At 41.1% G+C, this 14,398-nt stretch overlaps 2 protein-coding genes across 3 annotated transcripts in view; both read right to left on the reverse strand.

Annotated features, from left to right (window-relative positions):
* The window catches only part of LOC117362930 (caspase-3-like), a 35,507-nt gene extending 33,926 nt beyond the window's left edge, over positions 1-1,581 (reverse strand). The window contains exon 1 of the mRNA XM_033950021.1: positions 1,483-1,581. Within this exon, the coding sequence (XP_033805912.1) occupies positions 1,483-1,581 (99 nt within the window). The remainder of the gene's footprint in view (positions 1-1,482) is intronic.
* Positions 1,582-10,036: 8,455 nt separating this feature from the next.
* Positions 10,037-14,398, reverse strand: part of RETSAT (retinol saturase) — a 50,307-nt gene continuing 45,945 nt past the window's right edge. For both annotated transcript variants that reach the window (XM_033949154.1, XM_033949153.1), the window contains exons 10-11: positions 11,510-11,669; positions 10,037-10,399 (exon numbers count right to left, since the gene is read on the reverse strand). In XM_033949154.1, the coding sequence (XP_033805045.1) occupies positions 10,254-10,399; positions 11,510-11,669 (306 nt within the window). In that variant the 3' untranslated portion in view covers positions 10,037-10,253. The remainder of the gene's footprint in view (positions 10,400-11,509; positions 11,670-14,398) is intronic.

Genomic DNA, 14,398 nt, shown 5'->3' on the forward strand with positions numbered 1-14,398 from the left:
CACAGAAAAATTGCAGATCAAGAATGGGTGTGACTTGTGCTCTGCACACTCTCATCCACAGTGGTACGTAAAAGAGCACAAGAAAACGGTTGAACGCTCCAGTTTCACAATCATCTCCTTATTGTACGACAGTTGATTAGAAAACATTAACCTGTTTTGTTTTTTCAAAATTGGGTAATAATTAATAGCGCTCATTTGTATTTAGTAGGGATGGAAAGGGCGTAAGGTTTTCTCCTCTTCCTTCCTATTTTTGATTTCTTTGCTGGTTTCTAAATTAATGAGCTGTCTTCTTCCAACAATAATGTGGGCTAGATGGATTTATTAGTTTAGATTGTCTAACTAAGTTGTTTGTATACTATTTTCTTTTGGATCCATATCCTAACTATGTGAATGTAACATTGTGAAAATATTTCAATAATTTTTTAAAAAAGAAAACATTAAACATTTTTATTCCGTATATGTTGCAGGCTCACAGCTTCATGAAATGTACATCACGAGCATGGTGCATGGGGAGGAAGAAATGTTGCACATGATAATGGAGGGGAGGAAGGGAGAGATGCTGCATAGAGAGGAATAAAGAGGTTTGATCCAGGGCACAAGGCAAGGAGAGAGAGAGAGAGAGATGGTAGACAGTGGGAAAGAAACAGAAATGTTGGATATGGCAGTGGAAGAGATAGTACAGAGATGGAAGATGGATGGTAAGCATGGAGAAAGAAGAAAATGTCAAATGGAGAGGAGACCCTGGCGACCGAGTAAATAGAAGACAGACAGAAACCAGAGCCTGGAACCAACATGTTTTGAATAATAAAATGTCCAAACAAAAAGTAGAAAATAATAATTTTATTTTCTATTTTGTGATTACAATATGTCAGATTTGAAATGTGTATCCTGTCAGAGCTGGTGTTACAAAATAAACCCACCAGGATGTTTGATAAAAATGCCCTATTGGGCGGGAATATTAAATCAAACTAAAAAATCAATTCAATTGGCCAAATTGAAAAATTTATCCCTGAATCAGGCAGCACTACTTAATAGCAGTCAAGAACTCATTATAGCTTCAATGGCATCTGGAGCACCAATATCAAAAAGTGTGTCTAGCTATGTAAAGTTCCTCATTTTTCTCCTGGATCACTTTCATGTCCTTTAGTTTTTGAAAGAATACTCATAGAAACATGATGACAGATAAAGGTCAAATGGCCCATCTAGTCTGACCGTCCTCAGTATCCACTTTATTCATGCTAGAGAGCTACAACATCCACCATACAGTTCTGCCTGGTCTTTGTCTTGATGTGGGTCATTTACCAAAATACAGTGACAGTGTCAGCAACACTGTAGAAAATTTCTTCACCTGAAATTCTCTTTTTTATATTTTTCTGATCTTGGCAAAGATGTAAAAAATGCTTCTTGATTTGTCTGCAGGTAGGCAAATTAGACCCTGTAATCAAAGATGATGAATGTCCAAATGAGCCAAAATTCACTCACTGCTCTGGTAACTGGCCTTGAGGATTTCTCAGATGATGAACTTGGTAAACCAAGAACATCATCTTTAGCTCTGTAGGTTTCTCCACTTCTAGGTGACATGCTCAGTTACTAATGAAAACATGCTACTTTATCTAGAAACTTAAAAATATACCACAGTACCAGAGCAAAACTCAAATACTGTTTTTAATCAAAGTGAACTTACACTTATCCAATATTGGGTTTATATAGGTCATAGCACTAGATACAGCAAGTCATTGGTAGTATTAAGGACTACATATAACACACTTAATTAGAATGTAAGTTCAACCACTGGATTGTCCAAAAGTCTCCCTCCTGGAGCTGGGTAACTTGGTAGCTCTGCAGCAGTGAGCCAATAACCATAGAAGTTGTGTGCAAGTCATTTTAACCCTCCATTGCCTCTGGTACAAACTAGAGGTGCCAAGGGATAATCTAATTAAGGTATATAGTTATGTGTAAGAAAAGCTTCACAAATGAAAGCAGCAAAATAACAAATTTCACTTTCTTTGGTGTTTATAAAAGGATAGACGAAAACAAGAGAATTGACCCAATGATCTCCATAGACAAATCCAAGAAGAAACCAAAAACAAAGTGGAGAAATGATGTTCCTGAGATGGACTTTATTAATATTAAAATAATATTAAAACTTGGCAAACCACATAAAAACCTCTAGGATGCAGTCCGCTGAAAAGCTTTTTAGGTCCAGGGTCCAAAGCTTTTCAGCAGACTGTGTCCTAGAGGTTTTTATGTGGTTTGCCAAGTTTTAATATTATTTTAATATTAATAAAGTCCATCTCAGGAACATCATTTCTCCACTTTGTTTTTTGTTTCTTCTTATAAAAGGATAGTGATAGAGAGAAGGCAGTATTAGGACAGTATTCAAAGGAATTTGTCCAGGAAACTTAATAGCTAGCTGGGTAAATTCCCCAGGCTGAAAACTTTCCTTCATTTAGTATGCACTAGTGCTGCCTGATTTGCCAATTCGAATCAATTCATCCATTCACTTCAGTGAATCAATTTGTTGTCCAAGAAAATTGGACTCACCCATTCAGCAACCCCCACCCTGGTGAGACCTGACATACCTTTGAGGCCTCCTAAAGCAGCAGCAGTGGTAACGCTCTGAATGGGCTGCTTCCCCATGCCATATCACTGATGACATCATTGGTGATGTGGCAGAGCCTGCAGAGGGAAGCCTTTGTGGGGCAGGTCGTGAAGCAGCTCATTCAGAGCGCTGCCGCTACTTTAGGAGGCCTCGGAGGTATGTCAGCTTTCACAGTGGGAGGTTCAGTGGGGTGCTGCTGCATAGGGGGATGGGTGGGAGAGGAGGAAAGCTGCTGCTCAGGGGGATGGGAGGGGAGGAAAGATGCTGCACATGGGGGGAGAAGAGAGGAAAAATTGTTGGGGGGGAGAAGAGAGATGAAACAGAGTTAGAAAGGGAGAAGAGATAGAGAGACAGAAATCCTTCATATGGTGGAGGGGAGGAAGGCTTGCATGAAGAAGAGAGAGGGAGAAATGTTGGACAAAAGGTGGAGGGCAGGGAGAGATGGTGCATGGGGGAAAGAAATTTTACATATGATAATGGAGGGAAGGAAAGGAGAGATGCTGCATTGAGGGCAATAGAGAGGTTTGACCCAGGGCAGAGAGAGATGGTAGACAGTGAGAAAGAAACAAATGCTAGATATGACAATGGAAGGTAGAAAAAAATAATTTTATTTTCTATTTTGTGATTACAATGTCAGATTTGAAATGTGTATCCTGCCAGAGCTGGTGTTAAGACAGTGAGTGTGAACTAGGACCTAACAGACAGAGAAAAAGTATTTTTTATTTTGTTTACACCACAGCGCAGGTGTGGGATTGGAGAGAGCAAAGGGGGATGGGGTGGGTGGAAAGACTACAAACCTGCCAGGATGTTTGGAAAAAAAACAAAACACTCAATTGAGCAGGAAAAGTGAATCGAATAGAATAGAAAAATCAACTATATTGATCTGAAAAAAATTTCCCTGAATCGGGCAGCACTACCATGTTTCCCCGAAAATAAGACACTGTCTTATATTAATTTTGGGCCCAAAAAAGGCACTAGGTCTTATTTTCGGGGTAGGTTTACTTTTTTTCATGTACTGTACAATGATCATCTCTCCCTTCCTCTCTTCTCCCCCAATTCTTCCTATTTCCTTTCTCCCCCCCACATGTGCAGCATCTTTCCTCCCCTCTCACCCATCCCCTTGTGCAGTGTCTTTCTATCTCTCCCTCACATCCCCCTGTGCAGCAGAACGCCGGGGCAGAGGAATGCCTGGACAGGAAAAGGCTGCGACACTGCTGTTTGTTACAAGGTACAGTATTTCGGTCTCGCGATCGGTGGGAGAGATGGGTCGCCAGGGAGGGGGTCGAATGCGCAGGGAAGCACTGCTGCCAGCGACTAGGACTCATTTTTGGGGGTAGGGCTTATTTTCGGGGTAGGGCTTATTTTCGGGGAAACACAGTAGTATGCACAGTTACATTCTTAGTTGTGGACTTGTATAACCTCCTAGTGGTGATGTGATGCAATTACATTAAAATTTAATTATTACAATTAAATGTATGAGATGTTATAATCACGGTCAGATGTTTCAATAGGTTTCCCCTTCAATTCATACCAACATAGAGGTTAAACATTTTAATATTTATATTTGTTGCAACTAAAAAAATAACAATTGAGGATGAAAGAAAGCTACACATGTTCAACAATTATCAGATGTTGTTCAAACAAGGTAAATTAAATTTAAATACAGAGAGGCGGAGGAGGCGGAGAAAGGGAGCAGAGACCATAAAGAGAGGCGGAGGAGATGGAGAAAGGGAGCGGAGAGCATACAGAGAGGCAGAGGAGGCGGAGAAAGGGAGCGGAGACCATACAGAGAGGCGGAGGAGGCGGAGCAGAGGAGCAGAGAGGACCACAGAAATCGGCAGGAGCAGAGGAGGCGATTGGGACACGGTGGTAACTCCGCCCACCCCCGACGTCACAGCCGATCTCCTCCATAAAAGGGGACGAGCCAACGAGGAGATCTCATTGCTAGGCCAACCGAGCAAGCATGTGGTGAGCAGCAAAAGTTTTAACATTGTGAGTAACAGTAAAGTGTTTAATGATTTTATTAGATGACATGAATGTTTAATATATGATAGTAATTTAAGTTTTTGCACTGTTTTTATATCCCTAGTACCCCTCCTGACGAAGATAATTATGAAACTCGAGTCGGGGGGTAGTATAAATCCATAGTAGTCATGTTTACAGCACCTTAGCACCTTTTGCACAAGTTCACTTTCACAAATTTTCCAGTGGTTATGAACAAAATCCAACCTAAGAGGAGACTCCAGATAAGTTGTTTTTAATATATTTTTTACTATCTGGTAGGAGGTTGGTAAAGGGGCGGTAAAGTTCATGATGGCCCCAGATTAACCACTGTGTATGTCATCTATGCACTAATGGTTTATTGGCCTGAGCACTTTACCTATTTATAAATAAATAATTTTTGTAACGTTTTTTTAAAGAAAGATTAATAAAGCTGTGATTTTAAGGAGTATTTGAATTTATATCCAGCAATATAAGCAATAACTCCCTATTTTTGAGGCAAATAGAGGTAAGCCATGAGGATGTCCTCCAACAGATAGATAGGTTGAAATGCGACAAATCACTGGGCCCGGACGGAATCCACCCAAGGGTACTAAGGGAACTAAGAAACAAAATAGTGGGAACCCTCCGACATATTTGTAACCTCTCCTTGAAAACTGGGGAGATCCAGGAGGACTGGAAGATAGCAAATGTCACACCTATTTTTAAAAAGGGATCGAGGGGTGACCCGGGGAACTACAGGCCGGTAAGCTTGACTTCAGTTCCAGGTAAGATGATGGAAACACGGATAAAGGACAGCATCTGCGAGCACATAGAAAAAAATGGACAACTGAAAGCGAGCCAGCATGGCTTCTGCAAGGGAAGATCGTGCCAAACAAACTTACTGCACTTCTTTGAAGGGATAAACAGCCAGATGGACAAAGGGGAACCCATAGACATCATCTATCTTGACTTCCAAAAGGCCTTTGACAAGGTACCCCATGAGCGGCTACTAAGGAAGCTGTGGAACCATGGGGTGGAAGGGGACGTACACAGATGGATTAAGCACTGGCTGGCAGGCAGGAAGCAATGGGTTGAGGTGAAGGGCCACTACTCGGACTGGAGGGAGGTCACGAGCTGTGTTCCCCAGGGGTCAGTGCTTGGACCACTGCTGTTCAATGTATTTATAAACGACCTAGAAACAGGGATGAAGTGCGAAGTTATAAAATTTGCGGATGACACCAAACTCTGCAGCAGGGTCAAAACTGCAGAAGAATGTGAGGGCCTACAAAGGGACCTAACTAAACTGGAAGAGTGGGCAAATAAATGGCAAATGCACTTTAATATAGAGAAATGCAAGGTCATGCATACAGGGAAAAAGAATCCCATGTTCAGTTACAAAATGGGGGGATTAGTACTAGGGGAGAGTAACCTCAAAAAAGACTTGGGTGTGCTGGTGGATACAACAATGAAATCAACGGCACAGTGTGCAGCAGCCTCCAAGAAGGCAAACAGAATGCTGGGCATTTTTAAGAGGGGTATTACAACCAGGATGAGGGAAGTTATCATGCCACTGTATTGTGCGATGGTGCACCCGCATCTGGAGTACTGTGTCCAGTATTGGTTGCCACACCTCAAGAAGGACATAGCAATGCTTGAGAGGGTCCAGAGAAGAGCAACGAAAATGATAAAAGGTATGGAAAACCTTTCATACGCTGACAGGTTGGAGAGGTTGGGGCTCTTCTCCCTGGAGAAGCGGAGACTCAGAGGAGACATGATCGAGACCTTCAAGATCAAGAAAGGTGTAGAGAAGGTAGAAAGGGACAGATTATTCAGATTATTAGGAACCACAAGTACAAGGGGGTACTCGGAGAAACAGAAAGGGGACAGGTTTAAAACCAATGCTAGGAAGTTCTTTTTCACTCAGAGGGTGGTAGACACCTGGAATGCGCTTCCGGAGATTGTGATAGGACAGAGTACACTACGGTGTTTCAAGGAAGGATTGGATAAATTCCTGAAGGATAAGGGGATTGAGGGATACAGATAGAGGTAGAGATAGGCTATAGAAAGGGTACAGATAGATAGGGGAATTGAGGGATACAGATAGAGGTAGAGGTGGAGGCAGGTTATAGAAAGAGTATTGATAGAAAAAAAAAATGAGAGGGATTAAAGGGCTTAGACAAGGACCACCTTACAGGTCATTGACCTGACGGGCCGCCACGGGTGCGGACTGCTGGGCATGATGGACTTTTGGTCTGACCCGGCAGAGGCAACTTCTTATGTTCTTAAATATAAATGAATAGCAAAGCTAATTTACCATTCATGTGTGATCAAATTTACATATATTACACCATTATAGTTAATGATCATATTCAAACTTCAAATAAACATGTGATGCCTTTCAGTTTAATACCAGCTTTGTTCTAGGATATCCAAAACCACAGGTATTTGACTAGGTGACTCTTAAAACTAGAGTGTTTCTCAGTCCCAAACATCTTCCACGCTTTTGTAAAAGGTGGTGGGGAATCATTGATTTGTATCCATCCTGAATTTTTTTTAAAGTTCTTTTAAATTTTAGGAAAAAATTAGGGAGATAGGAGACAGCCAGGGACAGTGCAGTCATTAGGGGGACTAGATGTTTGCCTACTACAGCACAATTTAGTGGGGGTGACACAGATACAGTAGTCAAGATGGCTACAGAAGACTCACTGTGGTAGCACATGGGCTTGAGCCTCCACACATGCTCAAAGCCTGTTAGTTTGGCAGGGACAGGACCTGTTTCAGGTCCATAATGCTACTGCACAACTCATATTCCGTGAGAGCCGCTATTCTCACATTACTCCTCAAGTCACTTCATTGGCTCCCCATCCATTTCCAAATACAGTTCAAACTCCTCTTGCTGACTTACAAGTGCATTTACTCTGAAGACCCCCAATATCTCTCCTCACTTATCTCCCCCTATGCTCCTCCTTGTGATCTCCATTCATCAGGCAAGCCCCTCTTATCTGTACCCTTCTCTTCCACTGTCAACTCCAGACTTCGTCCCTTCTTTCTTGCCGCACTGTATGCCTGGAACAGGCTGCCTGAATCAATATGTCATGCTCCATCTCTAGCAGTATTCAAATCCAAGCTAAAAGCCCACTTTTTTGAAACTGTTTTCAACTCTAAACTTCCACTCACTGCTGTCAGATACCTATACCCAGTGTATCATTTCCTCTACCATTAATCTCCCCAACCCTGAGATGCCCTGTCTGTCAAATTAAATTGTTAGCTCTTCTGAGCAGGCAGGGACTGTCTATTATATGTTAAATGTACAGTATTGCGTACACCTTTCAGCGCTATAGAAATGATAAATAGTAGTGGTAGAGGGGATGGGACTCAGCAGGCTTTGATGACCAAGGTATCCAAGCTGGCAAAAACTTTAATAGGTAGCTCACATGGAATTCACTAAAACAAATCTGACATTTTATTTATTTATTTTATTATATACCACTTATATCCTACGTGGTTTACATTCAAGACATGGGCTATGTTTCGGCAAATACCTGCTTCAGGGATTCATAATCTCCTTAAGTTGTTTAGAATGTGTACCAATAGATAAGCAGAAACAGGCCCTAAACCAGCCATGATGAATCTTAATTAGACAGGCTGATTACCACATCAGAACTACAGCAGCCAGTGAGAGCAGGGAAGTTGTTGCTGAGCAGATGGAGGGGGGAGGAGGAGAGAAGGAACGAGATGAATGCTGGATACCTCAGCAAGGGCAGATAGGATTACAAAGAGCTAGGAAAAGGAAGGCAAAACACTGGACTGGGAGGGGGCTTGAAAACCTCCTGTTGGTCAGGTAAAGCATATGGTTAAAGATTCACCTCGAGCAGTGGTTCTCAACCCTGTCCTGGGAACCCCCAGCCAGTTGGGTTTTCAAGATATCCCTAATGAATATGCATGAGAGAGATTTGCATACCTGTCACTTCCATTATATGCAAATGTCTCTCATGCATATTCATTAGGGATATCTTGAAAACCTGACTGGCTGGGGGGTCCCCACGACAGGGTTGAGAACCACTGACCTAGAAGTTCAGATACAATTGGGTCAGCCACTGGGAAAACTATCCCATAGCATTTCATATATTGAGCTGTACATTTGTAGCTCAAAATAGGCATTCAGCATCAGAGAAAAAGCAAACTCGTGAAACAGAGGTGCAATTCCACCTAATGATTCTAAAGGCCAGTCGTTATGACCATACACAAAGCTGTTGGGATGTCCCCTGTCAAAATACTGATTTAGATGTATGTGTTCTAAGATCCAGGTTAAGCCTGTTTGGAGAGGGCTGAGGGGATTGGAGGGCAACAGCGTCTTGGGGCTGCAGCTTCATCTTCCTTGTTCTGATATCAGGGACCTTCTGGTAGATTTACAGACCTCTCTTCCTGCAGGTCTATTTTCTGAAATTCTGCATTCAATAACATCATAGTGCAGCATTTTACACAAGAAAAAATATTTTTGATTCCTTCCTGACAAATCCATTTTGTTGTTAGGGTATAAACCATAGTAAGTATAAATTAGTACAAAATACAGTGTCAGGCAAAGTTTACAAGTCTTTCTAAGAAAAATAAGACTATACAAACAAAAGACAGAAAAATCTATAAGTAGATATATATTGGTCCTTATTAAATAGATATAATAAATCAGCTAAATTATAAGGCACTAATTAACGTGATAAAAACCAGGCAAAGCTCATGAGCTCCTACACTCTTAAAAGTAGTCTTAGCAAGGCCTCTTCAGCTGTAGCAGTGGTGTGACCTAGGATGTACTGGTGGGTCTTTTAACAGATCTCACAGCTTAAACCTTTGTCTCAGAGGGAATGGAGTGCATTTCATATAAACTCTTTACCAGTGGAAAAAATCTTGCTATTGATTTAATTGAGTGGATTGTCGATTATGAATTATTGCTTTAAACAGGCAGGCTGGATTTCTATCTAGGCCACAGATCAAAGTTCAATTTCCCCCTCCCCAACTACACTGTGAGGGTGAATGCTACAAGGTCAATGCATTTTCTTAAGACTCCTCCAGCCACAGTTCAATATTCTTTCAGGGCTGACTCTCTGAGTACATTCTGTTATTCATGAGCAAAGTCACCTCCTAATCTTTCAAGAGACCAGCATCAGGAAATACAGTACCCCTGTAGACCAAAAATATGGTGGAGCGGAGAGTGAGAGTGCTAGCTCTGAATGTCTTCAGCTGATGTGGCCATAATGCTTATCTCCAAATCCTATGGTATGCAAGGTCTGGAGGGGCCTGAGCCAAAAGTGGGTGGAAGTCTAATCCTCCAAAGCCTCTCTTGAGTAAATGAGATAATAAAACTTCAGTGTTTTCCCAAGGGCTGTCCTAGGTTGCCTTTCCTATCACCAAATAGCTTGTACAGGGGTGGGAGGTTCTTTGATAAAGAGATTTCTGATAACATAATCAACTTGAGCCTGGAGAAACTGGCCTGTTTGCAAACTGTACTATTTTCACAGGACTAGCATAAAGAAGCTAAGGACTTTGTATGTGATATTTCAAAGCCACAAGTGACACTGGCAGAAGGGGCTTGAAATCTCATAAACAACATCTTTGTGGAATATATCAGGACTCCTGCAAATTTTCATCAGAAAATCAGTGTAGGAATGGAACATCAGTTGCTCTTCTTGGAGCCGGTTTGTTTGATTTGTTTCTTGAGATGCATTAGATCCAGGTACAGGTTCCTACCCAGGACGGCTGAGGCACACACCATAGCTCCGTTAAGGGCCCCACCAAATCCACACAAGAAAGCATCTTGACCTGCAACCGAGGGAAGCAACATTAGAGGGTGTATGGCTCATATCATGAATGCTTATGGCTGTAGTTTCTCTTTTGAACATGTACAAAACACTCTAGAACAGTGTTTCTCAACCTTTTCAAGCCAAGTACCCCCTAAGCCTAACAAATACCAACCAAGTACTCCCTCCCAAGTTCCACCCCCGACCTGCCCAAATCTGCCCCCGACTCCACCCCCATAATAATAGTACTAATTGTAATACGTCTGCCACCCATTTTTCATATACACACAATATAATCTTATTAATACATAATGGTATCCACAAAATAAACCCCCCCCACAAAGTACACTGTACGCAGAGAAAATGTTAATCATCATTTATATTCGAGGGGTTTTCAGAGGTCAAGGCAGATGACTTTAAAATATGCAATCAGTAACAACTATAGAAAAAATAGACAAAAATAGAGCAAAATATAGACAGCATTTATAAATTCTCAAAACTAACACATTTTGATCACTAAATTGAAAATAAAATCATTTTTCCTACCTTTGTTGTCTGGTGATTTCATAAGTCTCTGGTTGCACTTCCTTCTGACTGTACATCTAATATTTCTTTCTTTCTTTCTGCCTCCTGCATGCTTCCCCTCCTCCAGACTTCATTCCATTTTCCAACCAACATCTCTGTCCCTCCATGATTCCAACTTTTTCTTCCCCTCTCCCTGCCTGATCCCCCACCCCACTGAAGCCACCGTCACTGATTTCTCCTGCCTCCCCACCCCCACCCCACCCCACCCAACACACTCCATTCCCCCCACCAACTTTTTCTTCCTCTCTCCCTACCTGCCCCCCGTCGCTGAAGCCACCGCCGTCAATTTGAACTGTTTGTATCCTGTTTGAGAGGAGAGAGGGCTTGCAGCACAAGGTGGCAAATGCCACCCCAAAAAATAGCTTGCCACTCCAGTTTCAGGCAAGCTAGTTTCTCCCATTTTCTGTCTGACCGTACTGATGCTTCCTTCTCCTATACAATTCAATGAGGAGTTTGAACCATGCACGGTTTGACTCAAAACTACAAAAGAAAAAGAAAAAAAGAAAAGCTGGTAGAGAGACGAGCATTTTTTAAATAATACAAATACCTGACAAGTACAAATTCTTGATGTCCGTCTGAGCCCGGAACAAGGCCACACTCTCAGGGGTCCATCGTTGCATATCATGGCTTATGCCATAGAACTCCCCCCGCAAAGAAGCTATGTAGTGCTGGTTAGAGAGTGGAGAGCCACTTACCATGCAGTCAATCTGTGAGAGGCCAAGAGAATGGTTCAAATAAATAACTGAAGCAACAAAAAAAATATTCCCAGTCAGTCCTAAAAGTACGCTGAAAACACACTGCCCATTCCAACCAATTCACTCCTCCCATCGCCATCAACACTACTATATACATTCTGCTCACATTAACAAGTCTATCTGAATCAGGACTTTAGCATGTACAAATTTGGTTCTGCCTTTTTGAATAAATTCACTAGACTGAGGCAGTTTTCCCAGTAACTGTAGAAAAGCATGTGAAATCTGTGGAGAACAAACACACACACAAAGACCACCATCATTTCAGCTTTACCACCGTAAGTGCCTGGTATAAGAGGCTTGAGGAGGCTAAGTTTCCTCAAACCTGGTAGGTTGGTTCAAACAGAGTTCAACCCTCCTCCCCCCCTCCCCCCCCCCCACCGTTCATATTTCAAAAATGACCGGCATACTCTCAGGCATTTTGGCAAGGAAGGATAAATAGGGCACCTCTTGGGAGGAGGAAAAGAATGTAAACGGTGTCAGATTGGAGGAAAGGAGGAAGTAGTGAGAAAGGGGTGAAAAGGGGTCAGAATAGAGCAAATGGAATGAGAAGTTGGAAAGGGTTCACCCCTATCTCCAATGTTGTTTAATGTTTTTCTGAATTCTTTGGGTTTTGAATTTGAAAGAAATGGTTTTATATCATATGTATTCCCAGATGATATCTTAATTCTAGTCCCTTTTAGTAATTTTTCACAGATCAGTCTCTTGAATGTTCAACAAGGTATGCAGATAATTGAATCCTGGATGAGTAATCACTACTTGATGAATACTGAAAAAACTAAAATCATAAATTTTGGAAATACTCCATCTATGTTTCTTTCAACTATTTTTATTAATCAGATTTATATTCTATTTAGATTTTATTAAGCTTCTATTTAGATAGTAAACTATCTTTAGATTCTCAAATAAATCATTTAGCAAAAAAGTATTTTTTTCTTTTACGAAAACTTCAGGGGACACGTAAATTTTTTAATGTGGAGCAATTTAAGATCTTAGTTCAATCTATGATTTTAAGTCAAATTGACTACTGAAATATTACATATGTAAGATGTTCAGCACAGATTAGTAAAACTCTACAGATATTCAAAATACAGCATTGTGTCTGATCTATTTTTTATGTAAATCAGGTAGAATGTCATTATATTTTATGCAATCTCATTGGCTTCCAGTGCAAGGAAGAAAGCTTTTTAAATTGTCTACTTTTTTCATAAAATCATTTATGGTTTAGTACCAGCCTATCTCTATTTAATGTAAGGATATGAGATTGTATTCAAAGAAAACCAAATGTTAACATCTTTTGTTTTCTATCATCTAGAGATGCTAAAAAGTTGAAATTGTCTGAGCAAACATTATCATATCAAGCAGCTAAATTAGAAAATGAAATGTCTTCTATCTTTAGGTCTTCAGTTTCATAAATGGTGTTTCATAGAAATATTCAAACTTGTTTAAGAGATATATTCTTAAAGATTCACTTTAAAACTATTTCTATAAGATGTAACTTTTTTGTATATAAACAAAGCTGTAATTCCTGGAAATGTCCAATTTATTTGTACATTGGGTCACTGAACTGTAGAGATATGAGCAGATTACAAATCCAATTATTATTATTATAATATCTGGATAGAGGTGGTGAGAAAGGGGGAAGAGTGGAAGGAGAAGATGAGAACAGATCAGAGGGGAAGGAAGTGGTGATAAGCAATCAGAAAAGGGAAGTGGTAATAAGAGGCCACAGCATATAGCTGGAGGTGGTTAAGGCAGCTAGAATGACTGGGAAAGGGGAAAGAATGGAAAGTGGAAGGGTAAGAAGGAAAAGAAGGAAGTGAGGAAGGGCAAGAGTATCTGGAGGAAGGTGTAGAGAAATTGGATGACGGCTCTGGAAGAGATGGAAAAGGGTTAAGAGACAGTACAATGGGATAGGCAAAAGAGATCGATCTGTGAAAAGGGTGAGAGAAGCTGAGTAGTGGGTAAGAGAAAGAAGAGAAGGAGTTGGCTGCCAGGAGGGACTGGTAAATAAGGAGCTGGAGTTGGCAAGGGTATGAGACTTGGAGGAAGATAAATGAGGGCTGGTGAAGGGGTGATAGTGGAAGATACAGAGCCAATACGTATGACTCATGAAAAGAGAGAGAGAATGAATGAAGATGAGAATGAAGGGCAAAATCTAGCAGTGAATAGAGATGCAGAGAAGTGAGATATGCAGAAAAGCGAAGGATCAGCTCCAGATGTAGAGAGAAAGGGAAGATGAGAAGACAGATAAAATGAAAATGAAACCCTTGAAAAGAACTTAGATGAAGACCAACACAAGGAAAGTAAAAATTTGAGAAACTGGGACCAACTAGATTAGTAAAATAAAAAGTCCAGGTGACAAAGATGGAAACATTTTCTTTTCAGTTTAGTGATTGGAATGCATCAGCTTAAACCCCCCCCCCCCCCCCAAAAAAAAAAAAAAACAACCCCTAAAATGCTTCCAAGAAGAGATCAAAGCTACTAACTGGAAGAACTAACTAATTGAATAGGGATACAGAAATAGGGTTACCAGACATCTGGATTTACCCAGATATGTCCTCTTTATAGAGGACTGTCCAGGCGTCTAAACAACTTCAAAACCTGGCTTTGTCTGGGTTTTGAAAAGCGTCAAGATCAGGGCCACATCTGGAGGGCATCTGTACATGTGTGGATGCAACGCG

Source organism: Geotrypetes seraphini, chromosome 6 (assembly GCF_902459505.1).
Source record: "Geotrypetes seraphini chromosome 6, aGeoSer1.1, whole genome shotgun sequence".
Classification (NCBI taxonomy): domain Eukaryota; kingdom Metazoa; phylum Chordata; class Amphibia; order Gymnophiona; family Dermophiidae; genus Geotrypetes; species Geotrypetes seraphini.